This window comes from Myxocyprinus asiaticus, chromosome 17 (assembly GCF_019703515.2).
Source record: "Myxocyprinus asiaticus isolate MX2 ecotype Aquarium Trade chromosome 17, UBuf_Myxa_2, whole genome shotgun sequence".
Classification (NCBI taxonomy): Eukaryota; Metazoa; Chordata; class Actinopteri; order Cypriniformes; family Catostomidae; genus Myxocyprinus; species Myxocyprinus asiaticus.
Window position 1 is genome coordinate 42,996,315 of NC_059360.1, and position 23,897 is coordinate 43,020,211.

Genomic DNA, 23,897 nt, shown 5'->3' on the forward strand with positions numbered 1-23,897 from the left:
TAGAAATTCTTTGACATTTCAAAATATACATTAACTACAGCAAAACCAGTGTGATACATTTGAAGACATCTTTTTTATCAACATTTCTGAGAAATGTTATCTAAATATAACATAATATACAATTTATATTAACATCTAATGTGAGAATGACTAGTGATTTTAATGGATTTCCTATTACTCATAACTGCTCGATGCAACTTAGTGGTCAAAAGTTATGAAACCAACATCTTTTTCAACTTAACGTCATCAAAACAACTGTTCAACTCAAGTATACAACATTACTACTTCTTTACTATGTTTATAAGCAAAATCTATTCTATTTACTTGCATGAACTGCCGAATGTTGATGCGTGAGTACGCTGTAAGCTGGTTCGCCAGAGTTAAATGTGGACAGTTTCCTTTTTCAAGCCCTACTTAGACTAGTGTGTGCATGAACTTTTGCTCTCACAACACCGCCTTTAGACAGTAGTGCCTTTGATTTAGTTTATTTGTTATGCTAGTTACATCTGTCATATCTGTTTTGTACAGGAATGTGTGTGTGTCTGTGTGTGTGTGCGTGTTTGTAAACAAGATGCAGTCCCAGTGATAGACAAAAAAGTATGGGAAAGAGGCTAAATGTAAGTGGTGTTTATAAGTAAAAATCTAATTCATAGATGTACAAAATATCATATATATATAATATATGTAAAGCCACAATTGATGCATGGGTCAAAATTGACCCGCGAACGCAAAAGATGAAACAATTATTTTTTAAATGGTTATATCTCGTAAACAATTTAATTAAAAAATCTGATTTTTTTAATTTTTTTTTATTATGTGTATTTTGATAGACTTGACAAAGTCACAAATTTGGTTCCCAGACTAAACATTATGTGGTAAACATAATATACAACTTTACCGTTAATTATATGGTAAAATCATACTTTTTACATCTAAAAAACTAAATGACATGTATTGTCTTGTTAAATATATTTTTAAAAAATGCTGTATATGTTAAGGCAACTTCCCGTTAACCAATTACCGTTTTTTTTTTTTTTGTTTTGTTTTTTTTTTTTACTGTAACCTTTTTACATTATTTTACCGTTAAAATTACTGCATTTTTTTTTTTTTTTTTACAGTGTATTTCATACAGAGTAGTAAAACCATCTCAAATCAAATCTTGATCTATTTTTAATAGTAAATGCATGAAAGGTCTATATTCAGGATGGGAGGAGAATGGATGGGTGGGAGATTGAATAGGCGGGCTTTAGGACCTCTCTGCATCATCAGTGAGTTTCCTCAGTGTGTGTGAGTATTGATTGAGCTCTTCACAAGAGGAGAGATTCAGATCCTAGTCTCGTCCGGACGGGGCACATCATCACTCTGCTCTCTACTTCTGCCACAGACATTGGATTTTGACTTTTTTTTATTTATTTATTTTTTATTCTGAGCTTCAAATAGGACAACATGCTTTTAACCCCCCCATAACTCTTGGACAAATAGCATTGTGTACTTTTGGAGGATTTCTTTTTTTCTATTTTTTATTTTTTTTAATGGTATCACTTACTGTCAGACCATGTAATAAGTGTAGGCTAGTTCAGATGCACTGGCCATTGGTGGTGTGATCAAACTGTTTTATTTATTTATTTTTATTGCTGGATACATATCTGTATATACATGAGTCATTTGTCAGAGATGCTGGTGTCCAGGGATAATTGCGCTCTCATGATGCGGGATCGGAAGGAATGCGATGCGCGCTCCCGAGAGAAGGCGGCGGCGGACGCTGATCTGGAGCGGGTTCAAACCCGGGAGCGTCTGGACGCGACTGTCGCGGGTCTGGCTGAACTGGAGTATCTGAGACAGAGACAAGAACTGCTGGTCAGGAGTGTGTTAAACTATCAGGACACTGCAGGATCGGACAGACCCTGCGTTATAGTGGAGGACAGTTATCTGAACAGCGAGGAAAAACTTTTGGAGGAGAATATTTTATTACTGAGAAAACAACTGGTGAGTAAAAGAAACCATTTTTATTTATTGCTTAAGTATATTAGAACATAGTAAGTGAAATATACTGTATATTTATGTGTGTATATGTATATACAGTATATCAAAGCAGCATAGTATATATTTTGTATTGGCCTATATATGGTTTGATATATCTAACAAATGATGTGATACCATCACTGTACCACGGTACTGCAAATTATTTTTGTAAGGGAAAATTCATAATTAAACATGAACTAAACTTCTGAATCTCATTTTCAGAAAAAGTAAAAAAAATAATAATAATAACAATAAAAGGGGGGGAATAAGTATTTTATTTGTATGTAATTTTGCATATAAAAACATACTTTTTTATGCATGAATAAGATATTTTCATATTAATTTCTTTTAAGACTTAAGAATTGGTATTATTTCACCTTTGTTTGCATTCGATTTAGTTAAAAATACAAGTGAAAATTAACAGAATTAATTAAAAATACTATTAAATTAGGCCTTTTTTTGTTGTCCAGTGGGTGTCAAACTAGAAACTTCAGTAGAAACCAAGACTCAGCAACATATCTATCATATTAAAAAGCAATCAACTGTAAAAGACATGGAGCTCACATATGAAATTGAAATAATTAGAGAAAGCCATTTATAAGACGAATGACATGGACTTAAGTCACAAGGGTTTGTCTCTACAGTGCATCTGATTTAAGACCAGAAACCCAAGCCCTATAATCATTAGAATGACATTAAAACTAAAAGAAGGCAATTTAAATCAAACTTCCTGGAGGTTGTAAGACATCCCTGTGTTTGTAATGCAAGTCTAGGAGGGGTCTGATGGGTCTGAATGAGATTACTTGATGAGTTTCAATGGAAATGAACTTTACAAGCCCAGCTCAAGCCCCCCTGCTGTCTTTAGAGGATGACCAAGATTAAAATTAACAGTTGGGTCAAAGACACTAGGGCTGTACAGTTAATCGCAATCACGATATGACCTTGTGCGATTATTTAATAGCAAAAGGCTGCGATTTAACCCTTGTGCGTCAATTTAAAAAAATAACTCAGAGGTCCTTAGAGAACAAAAATATCAAAAAACTGCCATAATAATATTATATATTAATATTATTTTCCACTTTTAATGAGTTAATTTTTTTAACCAACATCAGTCCTGATCATAACTACCAAATATTTATTAATTTACAGAATTTTAACCCTTTAGATGCCAGTTTGTTTATGTAACGCCACTGTTTTTTTACACACACACACAAATTTCTCAATAGGCACATACAAAACACACTCTGATATCCATACAAACACACCCACACAATTTTAGCTGCATCATTTATTCAATTGGCCTGCAGTGCTCTATAATACAGCAAAGAGAAAATAGGAAAAAAGCATGTATATGCTCCATAGGCTAAACATGAGAAAAATGGCGCCATCTGGTGAAAAATATTAAACATTTAAATTTTGAAGCCAGGGCTCCGGAATGAAAGCGTAATATCATAGAATTCATGATTTTATGCTTTAATGACACTGGGATCAAATATTGCAGTTTTAATGGGTTTCAATGGGGACATTTTTGTCCTGAAGGTCCTGAGTGTAACTATTTTGTGTACACAGTGTATTATAGATGTATTAGGAACTAGGGTTGAAATATCGAAATTCCCCCAAAAATACACACCTTTGGCAAAGTGGTGCCAAAATGATCGGGAAAAACAAAAATGAAAAAGACAAAAATGTCCCGAAAGTCGCACAAGGGTTAATTAAATAAATAAATAGTCTGCTCGCTTCAAAGTTTATTTGAGCTGCTCTGTCCAGTCTATATTAAGTTAGAGCATTATTACAGTGTTTTTAGAGCAGTACTGTGCTCCACAACTCCATCTCATGCTTAAGAGTAACAGAAGTGCTCAGAGTCCGGTTCCATTTGCTTACATGCTCTAAGCATTTTATTTACTAAACCGGCACATCCTGCGTGAAGCGGTTTTTATTACTGTCTGCGGTATCAGTATCTCAGTCCCCGCCAGGCACAGGTATCATAATAATAATGCGGAATACAAGATGGGGTATAATTCAAACATCTTTATTAAATGATTGATGAGCAAACAGGTTTAACAGTAGCACCTGCAGAGTCCAGAAACATGCCCTCTTCCTCCATTCTCCTATCATTTGTTTACCTCACGAGAGAGCTGTCACCTTTATTACACTCCCAGTGCAACAAGTGAAAGCGGAAATGAAAAGGAAGGAACGTACATATAATAAATAAATTATATATATAATTGTTTATATAAGCCTACTTGTTGTTTAAGGCCCAGAGTAAAGAGTAAAATGGAATATTTTGTGTTTATTTGATTATTCAATCAACCAGCAGTATTTTTGACAGCAAAAACTAGGCAACAACTATGACATTACCAACAGGGAAATTTAGTTAACAGTGACATTGAGCAGAAAGCTTACATATAACCAGTTTTGACAGAGCTGCTGATTAAAAGTTAAATGATCAGCGTCGATCGATTAGATAAAAAGAAAATTGGAGATCGGTATTGGATGTAAAAATCCTGATTGGAGCATCCCTAATATTCAAGTTGACTGTGTTTCAAAAACTAATGATGATGATTAGTGGGCTGAGACCCTATCACAAAACAGACAAAAAGAGGTACACGGTGGATGGTACAATTTGAATATGAAGAAGACAGCGTTTATATATTTATTTGTTTGTGGGCGAATTGGAAAAAGGTCTCATTGTTTAAAAAAAAAAAAAAAGGGAACTCAAGTGTGAAAACCCCAGTAGCCTTTTAGCAGTTGAACATGTGGAAAACATTAACTTTTTTTTTTTTTTTTGTCTATCATAACCACAGTTCAATTCGCAATAGCAATATTTTTCAAAATAATCGAAATATGATTTTTTGTCCAAATGGTGCAGCCCTAAAAGACACCTGATTCCACTTGGGGGTATTTACAAACATTTCCATTATTGTAACCCTATGGATTCCATGCATTGTGGTTCATGTATTGTACACAGGAAAGAATTACAAGGTTTAGATTTGTTTGCTGGCTTTTCAAAAGCCTCAGACATGCACATTAGTGGCTTGAGTCTTCCCCGCTGTAATTTGCCATTATTACACTTGTTTATCTTGAGACCGGTTTGTTTGCAACTCTCACACCCAGAACTACATTAAAGTAAATAGTAATGTGGATTATAAAATGGCTAATGTCCATATCGTTTCCACAAACAAACAAACAACCCTCTGTGGTCTTTGTTTAAAGCTGAGCTTATGCACTAAAATGTTCAATATAAACCAAAACCATGTCTCTAGTAGATACTGTCCTCCCAAACTGAGGCCCAAGCCATCAACAGTGTCTGGAGCTAATATGATGCCACTTCAAAATAACCAATGGTGTGCTCTGCAAATGGCACTTTGTGTAAAAATGGTCTGCACAGCCAAGCATGCTGAGAGCACAGGATCCATAAATCACTCGAAGCCTGCCTGTCACGACCAGGCTTTTTTACAGCCTTGGTCTGCATGAAGCAAGCGCCATTCCACCTCTTCATCTAGCCTCAGTCTGCACTGCATTACTTACTCTGTCAGCAAATAACAGCAGATAGCATGCATCTGATTATGGATCATTTGAAGTAATGTCCGTGAAGGGGCCACATTTCCTCGGTCAGCCGTTTCACCACACTTAATTTGGAATTCAGCACATGATACGGGTGTTGTCAGATGTGTCCAATTCTTTCTCGAGCAGTGTGTTGAATGGTTATTCCCATATGAGGCGTGACTCTAAATTAGTTAATTACATCTGTCTGATCAGCGCTACCATCACCAAGGTCATGGGTTCGATTTCCAGGAACACACTAACTGATAAAATGTATACATTGAATGCACTGTAAGTTGATTTTCATAAAACCGTCTTCCAGAAGCAATAATGAAATGTAAATGAACATTTTGCAGTGAGAAATTGCTAAATCATCTCACTATGTTGCGGCTAAACCACTTAACATTCTGATGGCCTCCTGAATGCTGAAATATGGAACTGTCCCCTAACTAAACATTCGTGAAATCTGGTGTTAACCTCTGTTCAATATGTATTATGTATTTACAGAACTGCCTTAGAAGACATGATGCTGGTTTGATTAGCCAGCTTCAGGAATTAGACAGACAGATCTGTGACCTGCGGTTGGACACGGAGACCTCGCATGAACACGTGGAAACGGACAGTCGGCCAAGCTCAGGTTATTATCTGTCGTAAATCCATGCATGGAATGTTTTGGACGGGTTACTTTTGATTTTGAGTTCAATTCAATCTGTGTACAGCATGTTCAATCAAATTATAACCTTCAAAGGTTGGCTAAATTTATTGCCTCAGATAGTCTGCATATAAAACAATCTTACAAACCGGAAAGAATAAAACTGATTCACAAGCATGGAGAAGCATTTCTAATGATTCTTAATCTTCCACAATCACCTGAGGGTGGTAATCAGATGTCCTGTTCGAATTATATAACTATGTTATGTGCTTTGGGCCTGTAGTAGCATGTGTACCTGCGAAGCCTAATGTCAGTTGGAAAGTGCCAAGCTGTTTTGTTTAAGCACTAATTTGGTAATATGAACAATCTGCACACTGTGCTAGGGGCCTGTTTAGCTCCATTGGTTTACATTCCAAATACAAGAGGTCATTTTAATGCTGGGACTGACTGCACTTTTGTTGGAGGAAGGTTATATAAACTGGAGATTGATTACACGTGTGTATGCTCGTCCCTGAAAGTCTCGATTGTTAAAATGGGTCTTCTAATGGAAAGATAGAGTGCTTCAACCTTTTAGTTGGTATTATTTGCATCACAGCCCAAAGACGGTTTTATATTTTATGTAAACATCTATTTTGAGTGTGGTTTGTAATGGTGGAAAAAATTGTCTTTACTTCACTCTTTTAATGCTAATATCAGTTGTAATGTATGGAGATCTGGTTGCTAGAGCTATTACCTTTGGTGAATGGAAATACCTTCCTGGAAGCTATGTTATTCAGATTGTAATTGGAAGTAGGTTCTGGGAAAAAGTTCAGTTAAGACTGAAAAAGCAGCTTGCCTCACTTTATTTTCCTGTTGTCATTGCATATTTTCCTAATTCCTGTTGTTGCAGGTACACTACATCTACCATACAAAGTTTTGGATATTCACTTCCTTCCTAAAGAAAATGAACATATTTTAATGTCTTGCTCTTTCCTAGGCTTTTACGAGCTAAGTGATGGTGCTTCAGGCTCCCTCTCCAATTCCTCTAACTCCGTATTCAGTGAATGTTTGTCCAGTTGTCGTTCCACCACCTGCCTGTGCACCCCCCTCGACACCTCACTCTGTGTATCTGAGGGAAGACTAAAGTCTGCAGGTGAGAGTCCCACTACAACAGTTTGTGTCATTCATGCTGGTGGTATCCATCACCACTATTTAATGTAGCCTTAAAACATTGTCTCTTCTCTAGTTTAAACCATAGACGGAAATATTTACTTCATAATGATTCCTTCCCGGCTTAAAAGCTGGGATCACAAAAAAGGACATCTTTTTTCAGTTGTTTCTAGTTCCTTCAACTGACATAATTTTTTGTGTTGTATTAACATTAGCAGAAAGCATTCTGTAATCACTTAAACTTGACTAGAGGTGAGACAAGAGAAGCTTGGTCCCAGACAGAGATAGAAACAGTTTCACAGCTCTGCTGATGGCTCTCCCAGCCACACCTGTAAGACAGTAACAAAAGGCTCATTTGCACATCAAAACTAATCAACCACCCACCCAGCTAAGCACTAGAACTCTAGGAATCTGAAATAGGCTGCTCTCACAGGCCATAATATCTTGGAATTGGCTGTTTTAGTGATTATTTACCTGACATTCTCTTTTGTGTCCTCTGGCATTTACAGACGAGCTGGGCATTTGTGCCGAGTGTGATTGCCAGTGTGAAGAATCAAGTTCCGAAACAGTCCGCAGGACTCTTTCTGCATCCTACTCCCTTTCCCCAGATGGCTCCTGCGATGGCTTGTCCAAGTTCCACTGTGAGCTCGTCGCCAAAAATGGTAGTGATGTTTACCGGTACCCTAGCCCTCTCCATGCGGTTGCTGTCAAGAGCCCCGTCTTCTTCCAATCTGTGACCGGTCGCCTAAAGGATGATTGTAGCTTTTCCAAGCCTGGTGAAGCATCGAGTGATGAGCAGAAACCTGAGCAGTCCATGGGTTCTCAGAATTCATCCTGGCATGCCTCTCAAACTCCCCCAAACAAAAGACTGGATGGTTATATCTTTGGGCTACTTCAGAGGAGGGCACAGCCCTTGAGGACCAACAAACCCAGAACAAGCATCAACACCGACCCCTCTAAGAGCATTTTAAGGCAGACTAGTCTTTGTTCACGTGCCTCTGCTGCTGTCCAGGCCCAGAAATGGACCTCTGAACTCAAGTCAAACTGGCAGACATGTTTACAAGATGCATTGGCAAATAGCACAGAGCCAAGAACAGCTTCACCCCAAAGACAGTTGTCTGCTGAGTCCAAGGTAGGGGCCCTACAAAATGGAGCATCTTGTGGTCCAAATCAACCACAGAATGGTTACTCAACCACCGATGATAACGGTATGAATTACCTCTTGAAGAAGAAAGGTTCTAGAGCCAGGAAAGGCCAGCCATTAAGTGTTATATCTAAGGACTGCCAGGATTTAGGCTGCCCAGATGCAGTTTCCTCCCCCAAGCTCAACAAGCATTCTTATTACATTGTGGAGGACAGTAAATCAGGCCAGACAATCAAAGCAGGCCCTCTTAAGTGGAGTCCCAGTGCTCAGACCCCAGCAGGCTGTGGTAAAGAAGCAGAGCGAGTTGCTCCAGAATCGCTCAGCCTGGGTTCTTCCTCACAAAGCCAAGATGAAAGAGGACAACTGGTCAGTGTCCAGTACATCTCTGCTCAGAAACAGCATGTAAATCTCCGGAAAGGTAGCACCAAGAATATCAAGATTGTAAAAGTTAAAAATACCACCAATGCCAAAGGTAGATCTCATGTTTTCGAGCATGTTCCTGAGTCTGGCCGTGAAACGCATCGGACAGGTTCTAGGAGGTCTCAACAAGTGGATGATGTCTATCACTTGCACAAATCCTCCAAGAAGGCTGTGTCAAAAGCCAAGAGAATCCCTGCCTCCATCCCTGAAGGACGAATCCTTGAGAAGCACACCAGCTCAACAGGTCGATCATCTGCTCAGAGACATCACGGACATCACCGGCATCACGAGGCAGTTCTGGCCAAACCCAAGTACAAACGCAATGACTACCACCGGCGGCACAGGGGTCTCCATGAGATCCCATACGAGGAGGCTTTCAGGAGAGCTCACCGCAGGCAGAAAAGAGAAATGCTGGGCCACGTTTCAGCCATGTACCTTCCTTCAAACGCACACTACACCAGTCCCTATGCCTACGTCGGTAGCGACTCTGAATACTCAGCGGAGTGCACCTCCCTCTTTCATTCTACCATTTTGGACACAAGCGAGGATGAATGCAGTAACTATACCACCAACTGTTTTGGGGACAGCGAATCGAGCGCTAGCGAGGCAGAATATGCGGCTGAGAGCAGCACTAGCAGTGACTCTGAAGGCAGTGCAGTGGTCAATTGGCCCCAGTTTAATCAGACAGGTGCTGGATCCCAAGGAATGACATCAGCACAGGCAAAAGCTTTTGTCAAAATCAAGGCTTCTCAAAACTTGAAGAAGAAGATCCTGCGTTTCCGATCAGGCTCGTTAAAACTCATGACCACAGTGTGAGAGACTTGTTAGGATAGAGCCAATAAAATTGGCTGTCCTTTATACAATCAAGTGCCTAGACAGAATTCAGCTGCACGGCCTAAAACTCCCTGTCACACACTCTCGGTCAGAGATATACTACTTTGCCTGCACTTTCACACATAAGCAAATGCTTTGAATCCTGATAAAACATCTAACTACCCCCTTGTTGTCATTGTCGGTAGCCTTTTTTTACTTGTTTTGTATTTATTTTAAATTTAGCTTTTGCTGCAGTGCATCTACAGTATATTGCAAGTACTGTGTAATGGAATTCATACATGGTTAACTTTTCTAAATGAGATATTTATAATTTAATATATTTGGACTGTCATACATGGAAAAAGAATAGGATGTATGACTCAGCTGAAGCAGTTTATTGCAGATGCAGTTTGTTTGAGAAATGTTCCATGTTTCCAGGGCAAAGTCACCTGCTGATCATCAAGGGCTTTTGTTATGCACATTTAATATGCATGAGCAACAGCTTCACCATTTTCCTTATTAGCTGTAAACTACACCTTTTGTAAAACGAATGTTAATGTATGTTGATTTCTTGTGTATTTTTATTCTTAATTAAATTTGTTGTTAAAATCATATGTTTATTTTATGATACTAGGTGGTTTTCTTGAATTTTGACATACTTTTGAGCATAAGAAACCATGTCATATAAACTAAACATAACTAGAAACGCACTCTTGTTTATTTTATATGGCCTGAAATTAAAATCCACTGATGTCAAGAGCATGTTTCAGCCCCACCCCCGCCAGAACTGATAGTAGATAAAATGTGGCACCTAATTTTAGTCTCTGCAATGCGTTTTGCAAACAAACACTTATAGTTCTTCTTACATGCCATCTGTGTAACATCTTTCAAGGACAGCAAGCACACTGCTGTCATAGTCAATAGCGCAGTTAGTCTCCTTCGATGCTGAAGAACACATGGCAATCAGATGTCGCTTTTAGATTGATTTGAATACATCTTTGAATTAGAGATCTCTATTACTAGTATGACCTAGAAAAATAAGCAGAACAAATACAAAAAAGGGACAGATATCTATAGCTGTTTAATGTCTTAAAATGTTATTTAGTGTCAAAAATGGTAAATGACTTTAGGGTAGCTATGTGTGTTTCCCAAACTTTCAATAAAAAAAATAAAAATAAAATAAAAAAAAAAGAATGTGTATAGCCTGAAATGTTTCTCATGATCTTAAAAATCCTTTGATCTGGAGGCGTATGCTTAAATGTTTGAAATTCGTTTTGTAGACAAAAATATAATTGTGCCACCATATTAATTTATTTAATAACAAAACTAAAATTGTATTTAAAAAAAAAGTTTTTGAAATTGATGACTTGGACCAAATAATAAAGAAAAGCAGCCAATAAGTGCCCAGCATATAGATGGGAACTCCTTCAATACTGTTTAAAAAGTATCCCAGGGTGATACCTCAAGAAGTTGGTTGAGAAAATGTCAAGAGTACATGTCTGCAAATTCTAGGCAAAGGGTGGCCACTTTGAAGATGCTAAAATATAACACAGTTTTGATTTATTTTGGATTTTTTTTTTAGTCACAACATAATTCCCATATTTCCATTTATGTTATTCAATGGTTTTGATGACTTTACTATTATTCTAAAATGTGAAAAAATAAAACAAAATAAAGAATAAGTGACCCTAAACTTTTGAACGGTAGTGTATATATTTAAATAAACACTTTTACTTTTTTAAATATCTAAATAAAGTATTATTTACAATATATATATTACAATATATTATTTACAAAATATATACTGTGTATACATAAAAAAATAAAAAATAAAACACTTTGGCAACCACCAACTAATGTAGAACATAAGGTAAAACTGAAGAGTGCAAACATGTTAACCTGTTGCATTCATGAGTTTTGTCCTTATATTAGTATCTCACCTTTCTCTCATTTTTGGCTCATGTCACATTGGTTAGATTTCCCCTTCTGCTTCCAGACTCTAACAGAGATGGCTGCCTGGAATAGATCTGGCTTTTTAAAGCACAGAACGTCTGTTTAGATTGCCGCAGCTGTGTGAAAACCAGACTGTTCTCTTCTTTCTGGCGTTTAGGAGCTCATGGCTTTTCCTGCCTATCTACAAGATGTTTCATCCGTGCTGAGACCACCAAATCACCAACGTAATCAAAGTCTATTCAGTGATAGTTTATTTAGTGTACAAGATCTTGGAAAATGGATAAGAATATTGGAAACTCATTAAGATGGAGTCAGTTTTCTCTAAATATCCACATCCATGTTGTGGTTGCTTAATCTATTGAATTTTTTTACTTACACAAAAATGAAATTTCTAGATTAAAGTTATCCTCCAGATTAAAGTTAATCTGATTTTGCAGTTATGCTGCCAAATTTGTGGTCCATTCTTCGAAATTAAAATTGTGGTTAATTTGCAAAGGAAACGAACAAGAAAGCTTTGTAATTTTTGGAATATCACATTTCAGTATGTTTTTTTTTTCTATGAAGTTCACAAGAAATGTCGACAGAAAGCAGTTCGCATTTTTGAGGCACTGACCATAATTGTGTTTGCGTAACATGTCTGTACTGTTACAGCAATAAAAGCAAAACACTAAGATAGACTTATAAAAATTGTGGTAATAATTCCAGTATGTCACTAGAGCAAACATACTGTGGTACTAGCATGGTGCTTTTGGCTATACTACCATGGCAATACTATGTTTTTGGACATGTACCATGGTAGTACATTTGTATTCTTTAAAGTACCTTGGAGTACCAAATAAATAGCATGGTATATAAATATGGTAATCAGTTATTACCATGGTATGTACCACAGTAACAAGATTTTTCCAACTGATACCATCTCTGTTGTATGGTATCACCATAGTACTTTTTTGTAAAAGTTGATTGTTGTTTTGAGGGCTCATTTCAGAGCAAAGTTTTCAGTTTCAGAAGATGCCTTGCATGAATACCCCAGGAAAACCCCCACAAAAATGTTGAACGCTATGGTATCCAAGGTCAGTTCGGCCCTGTGGAACAGGCGGGTGGCGGGCCTGAGACAGTGGGCTATGAGAAGCATGCAGTCAGAGTTGATTTAGCCTTGCTACTCTCTAGGGCCCAATGACTCTCTCAGGACTGTCAGAGATCGCACACAGATCAATCTTCCTTTGAACCAGCTCATCCAGCCGGGTCACCGAGAGGCCAAGTTGGTAAACTTAATACATGGACAACTGGTGGATAAATCTCTCCACCAGAAACCAGGGCCCTCTCTTCTCATTGTCAGAAAAAAAGTTCTCAGAGATATCTTGATTTCAGCCAGTGCAGGTGATCATTGCTGTTATAGTGGTATGTCACATGTGCTGCAGGCTGTTTGCTTCGCACAACCAGTAAATAGATCTTCACCTCTCTTTAGCCTCTGGATTTAGTTTTATTGGTTGCGTGTGGTATCGACTGAAAAGATCATCCGGCGGCATTATTGGGTTAGAAAAGTCATAGATAAACAGCTGAAAGGACCAAAGATCTTTTATCCGACTTGCTAGTGATGCTCAGCCAATAAGATTTTGTTCAACGGCACCCAATTCCATTTTGTTTTTCAAGTCCGGTCTTTATGACTGATTGTTCACACTGTCATTTTGCAATTGATAAAATCGACTAAAAACCGAAAAAATGTACGTGTTATTGTCATGATTTCTACAAGCTGTATATTTTAAAATAAAAGCAATATTTAACAGAAAAACATTAAACTATTATTTAGTATGTGATGGGCCCTAATGTGTTGGAAAATAGCAATAAATTCACTTTCTGTGGTATTTTTTTGTTCTTGCCCTTTTTTAGGGTTCAAATCTGTTCTGACCATTCAGACTCCACTGCATTTCTAAAACCCTGATTTCAAAATCTAGAATGGATTTGAGTCTGAAATACCCAAAATAAATAAATAAAAATTCTGCTGTTCTCAACAAAGTTTAACAGTCATGAATGTTCATTATAGCAGTTAAAGTGCAAATGATAATAATCTGGGCATTCTCAATAGCCGCGTTTCCACTTTCGGGCCAAATGAGGACATGCTAGTGCATGCAAGGGCCAATTGTGTTCCCACTGTCGCTTCCAGGGCTTCATCATGCCTCATTAGGGCTTCTTTGGGGCCAATGGCCAAACACCCTGGCCTGCCGATCACTCTTGGGCCAAAGAAGGCAAACTGGGGATTGAGGCGGGGTCAAAGTCAAAGGTGGAATTTTGCTAAGTCAGGTCTCACTTTCCACAAAGCAAAGTCCAAAATAAGCAAACAAACAGCAGCTTCAGTCTCCACCATGTTCATTTCGAGGGCTAGCTAGTCTCCCAAGTCTGATACCTCAGCTTGAGCTTCCCCCTTGCCCGTGAAATGGGCGGGGTGTGTGACGTTGGCACCAGGGCAGCGTATTAAAGGTGGGTTTTAGGGCAAGCTGCGGGTCTATGGGCCCGATGGTGAGAATGCTAATCGATTTTGGTCTCGCAGCTCGAGGTCCGAGGCTATTGGCTTACTGGCTCGCACTGGCCTGATAGTGTCTATTTTTATCGTATTTCACCAGATAACTGAAAATAATGATGTGACGAGGAGGAAGGTGGGGCCAGGCCATGAGGACACACGCCCGGCCCTGAATTGGGCTAATCAGCCGGGAGGGGGATATAGACAAGCCGCAGGTGCCAGTTCGAGAGAGAGAGAGCCACATGTAGCCGCTGGTGTGTGTCTTTGTGTTTGTGTTTAAGTTCAAGTTCATTTATGACATTAAAAGTTACGTTTACTGTTCAGCCGATTCCCGCTTCCTCCTTGCCCACGTTACCCCGTTACAAATGACCTACTACTATCAATAATAAATTGATTGAGCAATCAAAACATGCTATCTGTGTATTTATTTTTATTGATAAAGTGGCTTACTGTTCTGGCAGGGAATAATATTAAAGTGAATACAGTAGGTAATCTATGTCTTTAGCTAGTAATGATCCACTGCAATGCTTCCAGGGAAGTGGTTGACAGTAACATGGAACTATTTTCTTTAGATTTACACTTTATTCCACTGAAATATCGTTCTCATTCTGTTTCATATTTACTGCAGCACATGAAAGGTATCGTTTCCTTTGTCTGCTGAATGTTTGGCCAGAATCTGAACTTCTGACTCTGGAGTTAATGAAGACAAAACAAATAGCCACTTTTTAGCTGCTTTCAACAGGCACTAATACCCAAATACTGTCACATTAAGCTGAATAATGCAATAGCAACAATGCAGGGCCCTCCCACTGCCCTTTCCCTTGCCCAGTCTCAAGGATACAACAATCACACAAGACCCCATTAGAGTTTCGATAGGTCCCTAGATCACAGATTTACATTAATGCATTATGTCCAAAGGAACTTTAGATAACAATTCTGTCATTATTTACTCACCCTAATGTCGCTCCAAACCTATATGACCTTCAAATTTAAGTTGTTATATACTCTCAGTCAAGCCAAATCATTAAACTCCCATATACTTCGTCCAAATCACATTTAGAAATGACATTAGGGTGAATAAAAACTGACAGAATTTACATTTTTAGGTCAACCATTTTATCACTATATGTGTTTCCTGGGAGTCTAATTCATGACCTTGGCATTTCTAGCACAATGCCCTACTTGTTGAGCTACAGAAACTAAGCCGAACTGTCATCTACTGTATGATCACAATTGCACTTAGTCCATGTTCACCATTAGAAGCTACTGACTGTCTGAAATCCTCTAAAGAGAGTGATTTGAGGAGAATTGCTCAAGTACTGCTTGTATACTCTTGAACTTCTTGATTTCCACCGATCCTGGCTTTGTCTGCATCTGTCCTTTAGAAATGCACTCCCTAGAGCTCCTTGTGTCTTTCCCAGTAATTACAGCCCTCTGTTTGTTCAACATTGCTTAAGTGGTGTGTTCAGCATGCTCAACGACCCCACTATATTGAACGGCATTGGCTTTGAGATGAACAAGCGATGGTGTGTGTATGTGAGGGACCCAGAACGAGAATTTTGTTTGTGAGACTTTTGGCTTCTCTCTCCCTACAGCGGTCTGTCATTCTCCATTGATCTTCAAACAGTCACCATGAGTCATAAACTTAAATGGGAGGAAATGGAGGACAGATATGGAGTGATTGGATGTGTAAATCAAAAGGGGGCCGAGCCCAGACAGACCACAAGATCTCTGCCTGTGTCTTAACCCCTCTGCTCTTTGTAGAATCAGATCTAGATGCGGATAAAAGAGTTTAGGGTGATGCAACATGTCCCATCTGGGTAGTAAAAGGAGATCTGGACAATGCATCAAAGCAGGAAAGATAAACAGATTTTTACTCTTCACTTGCTAAAAGCATACATTTCCAATGTGGGTATATGGCCCTGTTTACACTTGGTATTAACTTGCTGCAACTCACATGTGTCACCTATGACAACTTTTAATCAAATTTTGAGGGTCCGATTTTGTGACTATACATCATGTACTATATCAGTTTGTATATAGATAAATAATGCACATTGATAAAGTGTAAAATAGTATTTAGAAAAAGCACAGTGTTGCTTCCAGTTACACTTAAATTTTTAAATCAATGCAAACATGATGTCTTAAGCGGAATCCTCACTGAGCACATTTGCATGTGCAATCTTACACCAATTATGCTTAATAAGCAGCAACTAGTGTGGTCATGTAAACGCCTTATATGGCTTTTCTTTATCACCATACAGCCATAAGCGGTTTAAGCATAAATTAAACGGCACTTCACACTGCAAGTAAACACAGCCTTTCTTACCATGCATCCAATGTGTGCAGGACTGTCTATGTTTTAACGTGAAAGGCAGAGAATAATCCAATGATTTCAAATCTCATGTAAATGCGGTCTCTTAAGGTTTTTTTTATTTTTTGAATAAGTTGATTTTTGAATCAATGTATTGCTGTACATGTAAACATGCTTTTTATTGTTTTGATCAAATATCATCACATGTGCATGTTTCACATGATCTTTTTCATTGCATGTTGAAATGTTTCATTGCATGTCAGGCAAAACCAAGTTTTTTTTTTTTTTTTTTTTGCACATGTAGGCTTTTCCAAATTTTCCGATCGAGTAGTTATTTTCATTTAAAGCCACACATAACTTGCACATTTAAAACCCTATGTTTTAGTGATGTGATCATATGTGCTCCTCCAAATGTAGTTTGAATAATTGAATTACAAAACAATTTGAACCAGGTTTTCACCTGTATTTAGAGCTGTCCTCTTGTAATTGGATCACCCGAAATGATTAATACTGTGCGTCTAAACTGGGCCTCTAATAGCAGAAAGCAGCAGCATTATTATCCTGCATCCAACACCCCATGCTCCTTGGAGATCAATAAAATACCCCATGATTTACATCTGCAATCTTGGGAACCAGTAGAAATCAGTGTCTACCAGCAGTGCCCCAATCCGACAGGCCATAACTCACACACAAACAGATAAATACATCTCTATTTAAATGAGTTATTTGGCTGACCTCTAAGAAAGCGCTGTAGGGTTTCACTGGGAGAGATCATGGGAGAAGACGGCCAGGCAGGTGATTATTGTGCAACGCATTGTCTCCTTAATAGACCTTTTTCCCCCTCTTAGTTTCTCCCCGGTGAGTCATCAGAGCTTTGGCCCTGCTGCGGCCATCAGGGGAGGGGTCGTCTACACCCCGAGGGGAGAAAGAGGGCCTTGTAGAGGTCACTGGAGCCTGTGGGGAGGGGAGGGTAGAGGGCTTGTTGGTCTCAACAGGACCCTACAGTTCATTTGCATGTAATCAGAGCTGCTGAAAACAGGCTTGAGGGAGTCAAGGGACACTTTTGACCAGAGCTATATTTGATGTAGGCTTTAACGGGGGGAGGGACAGGAGCTTTTCAATGGATTTCAAACACACTTAATTAGGTTTTTGCATAATGAAAGATGCAGAATGAGGTTGTTGCTATGAGGCGAGTGCAAACACTAGAACTGTAGCTCATTATGTAGCTATTTGTGCGATCAGCGTGCCAGCAGGAGGCAATTTAATTTGTACAAATAAAATTCAGCAGCAAAGCCGCAGAGTGATTGAAAACAGATTGCATAATGTTTCCTCTGTTTATTTTCCTCTCTTCTCTTTTGAATATTAGTTACATAATTGTTTATGGGTACCTGGTTTGACTTGCCCTAAAGAATGACATTTATGGCACAGGCAGCTCAGCGCTTTTTAAAAGCATTGATGACTTTCTTGATAAGACCAGAGGAATATAACATAATATGGAATCGATTCAGTAAGTCGATTCATGATTCAGTGAACTGATTCATCGGTTCAGCAAAACAGTACTTCGGTTCAGAGAATTGATTCCTCGATTCAGTGAGACTATTCATGATTCATTGAATGGATTCATATGTTCAGCAAAACGATTCAGCTAACTGATTCATCCATTCAGTGAATTCAGTTATTCCTTTATCTTTGTTGGATGTTCACGGAAATCCCTGTGTGCCATTTTTTAAATGTATAAACATGTTCAAGTTAAAAATATATGTAGGGTTAAAGGGCTGTTTATTAATAATTATGTGAAAAGTAATAAATGTAATTCTTCCCTGTGTTCATTCAGTGATAAACAGTTATAAACATTATTTTATTATTTTAAAATATACTTTCACTGTATTTTATTTCTTGCATTAAAATTTTTGAATCTATAGTTTTTTGTTGCTGTAGATTCAAAATTGCATTCCTTTATTTTAAAAAGATCCCACTAAGACATTTCAGAGAAAATACATAATATTGAAATATATACTGAATATTGTCAAAATGCTGACAATTCTAATTTATTTAGCTGTATTTACCAGCCCTAATGTTAACTGGAAAATACACAAGCAATAACTGCAACACCTTTATAATCCCTTTAAAAAACAGTTTTGCATAACATTTCTGTGTCATCATGCAAAGCAGTTAGGTCCATATTTGGTTAAATTGCTAATTTTAGTCATGCAGCAAGAATTGATGATGTGGAGCATGAATGTGGCTGAGTTGCCTGGACAGGGATAAACAAACAGTGTGGTGTTGTTTGTAAAGCACCTCTGATGGTCTTGCGTCACCTGTGCGTATAGACGGGCTCAGTCGGGAGCAGATTGAATTGACAGCACATTGATATAAACTACATCATTCGAAAAGTTGTAAGTGGGAAAATACAAAGGCAAGGAGATCAACACAAAATCGCAAAACAGGGTGTGGTGTTGAATAATTTGAGTGGAGCAGAGCTGAACATCTGAATAAGCACATGAGCAAATGTGATTTAAGAGCAACAGCGGAGGGAACGATATCAGTGAGTACCTACTTGAAGGGTTAGTTCACCCAAAAATGAAAGTTCTCTCATCATTTACTCACCTTCATGCCATCCCAGATGTGTAATGTTTTTTCTTCTGCAGAACTCAAACTAAGATTTTTAGAAGAATATCCCAGCTCCCAAGGTCCTTACAATGCAAGTGAATGGTGACCAGACCTTTCAAGCTCCAAAAATCACATAAAGGCATCATAAAAGTAATCCATATGACTCCAGTGGTTAAATCCATATCTTCAGAAGCAATATGATAGGTGTGGGTGAGAAACAGATCAATATTTAAGTCCTTTTTGACTATAAATCTCCAATTTCACTTTCTCATTCTGAAATTATGTCCTTTTTCGAGCTTGACAACCCCAGGTCACTGTATGTTTTCATTGTATGGCAAAAAGCAGCATGAACATTCTTCATTATTTCTCCTTTTGTAAGAAAGACAGTCAAACAGTTTTGGAAAGGACATGAGGGTGAGTGAATTAATATAACATTTTCATTTTTGTGTGAACTATTTGTTTAAACTTCTAGATACTTATAAACTAAACTCTTTCCACACTAAAGGACTGATTTGTGGTTTAAGCATTTAATATTTTCACATAATAACCCTCTAATGTGGGTGACCTAATGCTAAGATTTCCTGTATTCTAAAAACCTGCTAGAAAAAATAAGAGCTATTGAAAAACATTCATACTCAGTCTTTTTTTTTTTTTTTTTTTGCCACCATAATGACTTTAAATACAGGCACTAACGTCTGCCATAATGACTCAAAAGAGGAGATGAGGACATCCAACCGCCATAAACCTGCCTGTTTCTGTGAGTAGATTCGTCTGTGGAGTCTGAGTACTTCAACCTCTGTCTCTCTCTAAAACAATAAAACAAGTGAAGTTCAACAAGTAACAAATTAAATTTTAATAATGGACATAAGTGCTTTTTTATGGTGAGTGGTCTCACTGATTTTCCCACACATATTTCTAATACTTAAACACATTGACATGGGCCGGTTGAACCTTATCTCCTCTCTTCTGTACTCAGACAAGCAATTCATTATTATAATGAGACAGTAGCTATAATGACTACTACTACTACTACTACTCTCTCTCTCTCTCTCTGTCTTTCTTCCATGTCAGAGCACGAGTATGAAGTTGTGTCAACCACCCTAATTACAATGAATGAGTACTATTATTTCTTTTATATCTGCTGTTGTGGTTTGGTAAGTCATTTTGCTTTTGGTAAGCAGTCACAAATGACTTGATGCTCTGTATATTTTAAAAGATGCTTACCCATAGGAAATAAGTAAAATCTCTTTAATATCTCAGTTGTTTCACCTAAGCAGCAATAAGCAATATTTTTTATTATAAATGAAGAGACTTTCACCTAAGTTTTCAATATTAAAAATAAACATTCTTTATCAGCATACATGGTTCCACAAAGAACATTTAATATCTATGGAAAACTCCAACTTTTATAGTTCTTTAGAATCTACAAAAGGTTTTTCAAAATGGCTATTGGGTTTGGGTCATTTTTGACCGGGAGAGGTAGATCATCATTTTTAAATTCCACATCATTTTTAGTACATGATCCAAACTTTGTGACTTTGTCAAGACTATCAAAATACACATAAGACACATTCTGTCTCCTACAGATGAATGTAGTTTGGTGTGAAAAGTGCAAATCAATCCCAGAACAACAGCAAAGGACCTTGTGAAGATGCTGGATGAAACAGGTAGACAAGCATCTATATCCACAGTAAAACGAGTCCTATATCAACATAACCTGAAAGGCTGCTCAGCAAGGAACAAGCCAATGCTCCAAAACTGCCATAAAAAGCCAGACTACAGTTTGCAAGTGCACATGGGGATGAAGATCTTACATTTTGGAAAAATTTACTCTGGTCTGATAAAACAAAAATGGAACTTTTTGGCCATAATGACCATCGTTATGTTTGGAGGAAAAAAGGTGAGGCTTGCAAGTCGAAGAACACCATCCGAACCGTGAAGCATGGGAGTGGCAGCATGTGGGGGTGCTTTGCTGCAGAAGGGACTGGTGCACTTCACAAAATAGATGGCATCATGAGGAAGGAAAATTATGTGGATATATTGAAGCAACATCTCAAGACATCAGCCAGGAAGTTAAAGCTTGGTCTCAAATGGGTCTTCCAAATGGCCAATGGCCCCAAGCATACCTCCAAAGTTGTGGCAAAATGGCTTAAGGACAACAAAGTCAAGGTACTGGAGTGGCCATCACAAAGCCCTGACCTCAATCCGATAGAAAATTTGTGGGCAGAACTGAAAAAGCGTGTGTGAGCAAGGAGGCCTATAAACCTGACTCAGTTACACCAGTTCTGTCTGGAGGAATGGACCAAAATTCCAGCAATTTAACGTGAGAAGCTTGTGGAAGGCTACACAAAACATTTGACCCAAGTTAAACAATTTAAAGGCAATGCTACCAAATACTAACAAAGTGTATGTAAACTTCTTACCCACTGAGAATGTGATTAAAGAAATAAAAGCTGAAATAAATCATTCTCTCTACAATTATTATGACATTTCACATTCTGTAAATAAAGTAGTGATCCTAACTGACCAAAGACAGGGAATGTTTTCTACAATTAAATGTCAGGAATTGTGAAAAACTGAGTTTAAATATATTTGGCTACAATGTATGTAAACTTCTGACTTCAACTGTATATCCTTAGTCCATATTTACACTGTCACTGTGCACAAGTGTAGATATCTTTCCCTGACAAATTCTAAACCATTCTTATTGCTTCTGAGTGTTTTTAGAATGTACTACAGTGAGCAACTGTGCGCTCTGGTACGGCATCAGATGCTGCTGATTGGGACCCTCCCATGAACTGGCACTCTAGAGTTGGCAGCAGAACAGAATGCAGCCACATATGGAACATTCCATTTGGCAGAATTATCAGCAGTGCTTGGAAATAAGTGTTTGCATGTTTCAAAGAGGCCTGAATGAAGCAAGTCATTATAGCTATGTCATCTGTATTAATGTGTGAAAATTGCAGACGCACTTCTTACACCATGCTGAGCTGGTCAAAGTACTACACATTACATACAGGTATGTTAAGTGAGGAGAAAGAGTCTGTGTTATTTACTAAATTGCTGATAATTGTGTACTTTACAGCAAGAGCTTATTGCATCAGATCATGGCATAAACTCCTTTTGTGTTCCATGGAAGAAATAAAGTCATACGGGTTTGGAACAATGAAACAGTGAGTAAATTATGACAGAACTTTCATTTTTTGGCATATGATCCTTGAGGTTCTAAAGTGCATTGGGTGATATGATCCATAGCAGCTGTGAAACACAATTTTCAAGTAGCGTGCCGACACTGTTTGTATAAACATCCAGTCACATCAAGTTTTCTCATTGCTTAGTCCACTACAGAAATACTTATCAGGCTGCCAGTGGTGAAAGGGTCTCATTACAGCTAAAGTGAGACCAGTGGTGATAGTAGCTACTCATATGACATTCTAAGTCATCACACTGTCCAGTTTAGGTTGGAGAAACTGGTACAAGACCAGCAGCAAAGGAGAATGTTGGCATCCTGTTGCCATGCCAAGACAACACCATGTTCACTACACTAATTGCCTCCAGCCTTGAAAGACATAATTTTGTCGTTCTCAGTAAAAACATAAGAGAGTTTATACTCGAAAGAGCTAGTAATTGCATGCCCCCCCACACGCAATTCCACCACTCTTAAAGTAATCCATCGAGCGGTATACTGCCATTCAGCTGAAATTAGGCAAAGTTGTTGTTGTGTCTTTACCTGGGCAGGAACTCAAGGTTTTTCCTGGTAAAATCAATATACACTCAATTTACACTTGGTCTGTTTTTTGTCTTTTGTTTCAAGTCTGGACAGAAGAAAAAATAGCACAAATGAAACTTTTTATCTGTAAAAGGCCTATATAGTATACACACAGTATGTGTATGTACTGTAATTTTTGCTGGTAATGTATGCTTTTTGTACATTTGTTTCAAAATATTGAATCACACGTAAAATATAATGTACAAAATCCTTCCTTCTTTTGTATTTTCACTATGGCTGTCAATAGGTTAAAATAATAAATTACAATTATGCTCATGATTTTTGTAGTTAAAGTAGATTTGTGTAATTATTTCAATATTAAAATACTTTCTCCTATCCCTGCTTGATATGCAGAGATAACTATAGATTAATCCTGTTATGTTTGGGTCATTTTTGACCAGTTTAAGAGTTAAAAACAGAGAAAAACTAAACTTAATCTTTTATTTGGTGAAAATGAATGGTCAAAATAATGAAAAATGAATAGGTAAGAAAAATGTATTATATTATATTATATTATATTATGCTACTTGTTTGTATTTTTCCAAAATCAGGGTGCTTTATAGGATTTTCTACAAATTTTTCATCTGCTGGGTGGATGGATATATTCGGAAATATATATTTTTGTAAATAAAAGCCATGATATATAATAATAAAAAATAAATACAATTATTATTATTATTATTATTACTTATTGTTCTTTCCAGATGAAATGCTACTTTAAAAACTTGTGTTTAGTGTAAAAAAACAAAAACAACCCTATGTCAATGTTAATTTTAATCATCAAAAGGCTGGTGTGCTGTATATTTACTGTACTCTTTCGGGTCTTCTTTTGACCCGAACAAACCGGTTGTTTGGAATTTTGTCTATAACAGATGCGATATGTGAGCCATTCATAGATTATTTCTGCAGTCTTGTGCCTGCAAATAATGCAATAGATTTTCCATTAAGAAGGCCTTTATCCATCATTTAGTGAACAAGAGCCTACTGATG

At 37.7% G+C, this 23,897-nt stretch overlaps 1 protein-coding gene across 1 annotated transcript; it reads left to right on the plus strand.

Annotated features, from left to right (window-relative positions):
• Window positions 1-1,318: 1,318 nt before the first annotated feature.
• Window positions 1,319-11,388, plus strand: LOC127454746 (dapper homolog 1-like). Its single transcript, XM_051722124.1, has 4 exons — window positions 1,319-1,986; window positions 6,073-6,202; window positions 7,194-7,349; window positions 7,876-11,388. Exons 1-4 carry the CDS (start codon window positions 1,657-1,659, stop codon window positions 9,744-9,746), a joined length of 2,487 nt encoding a protein of 828 aa, XP_051578084.1. The 5' UTR covers window positions 1,319-1,656; the 3' UTR covers window positions 9,747-11,388.
• Window positions 11,389-23,897: the final 12,509 nt, after the last annotated feature.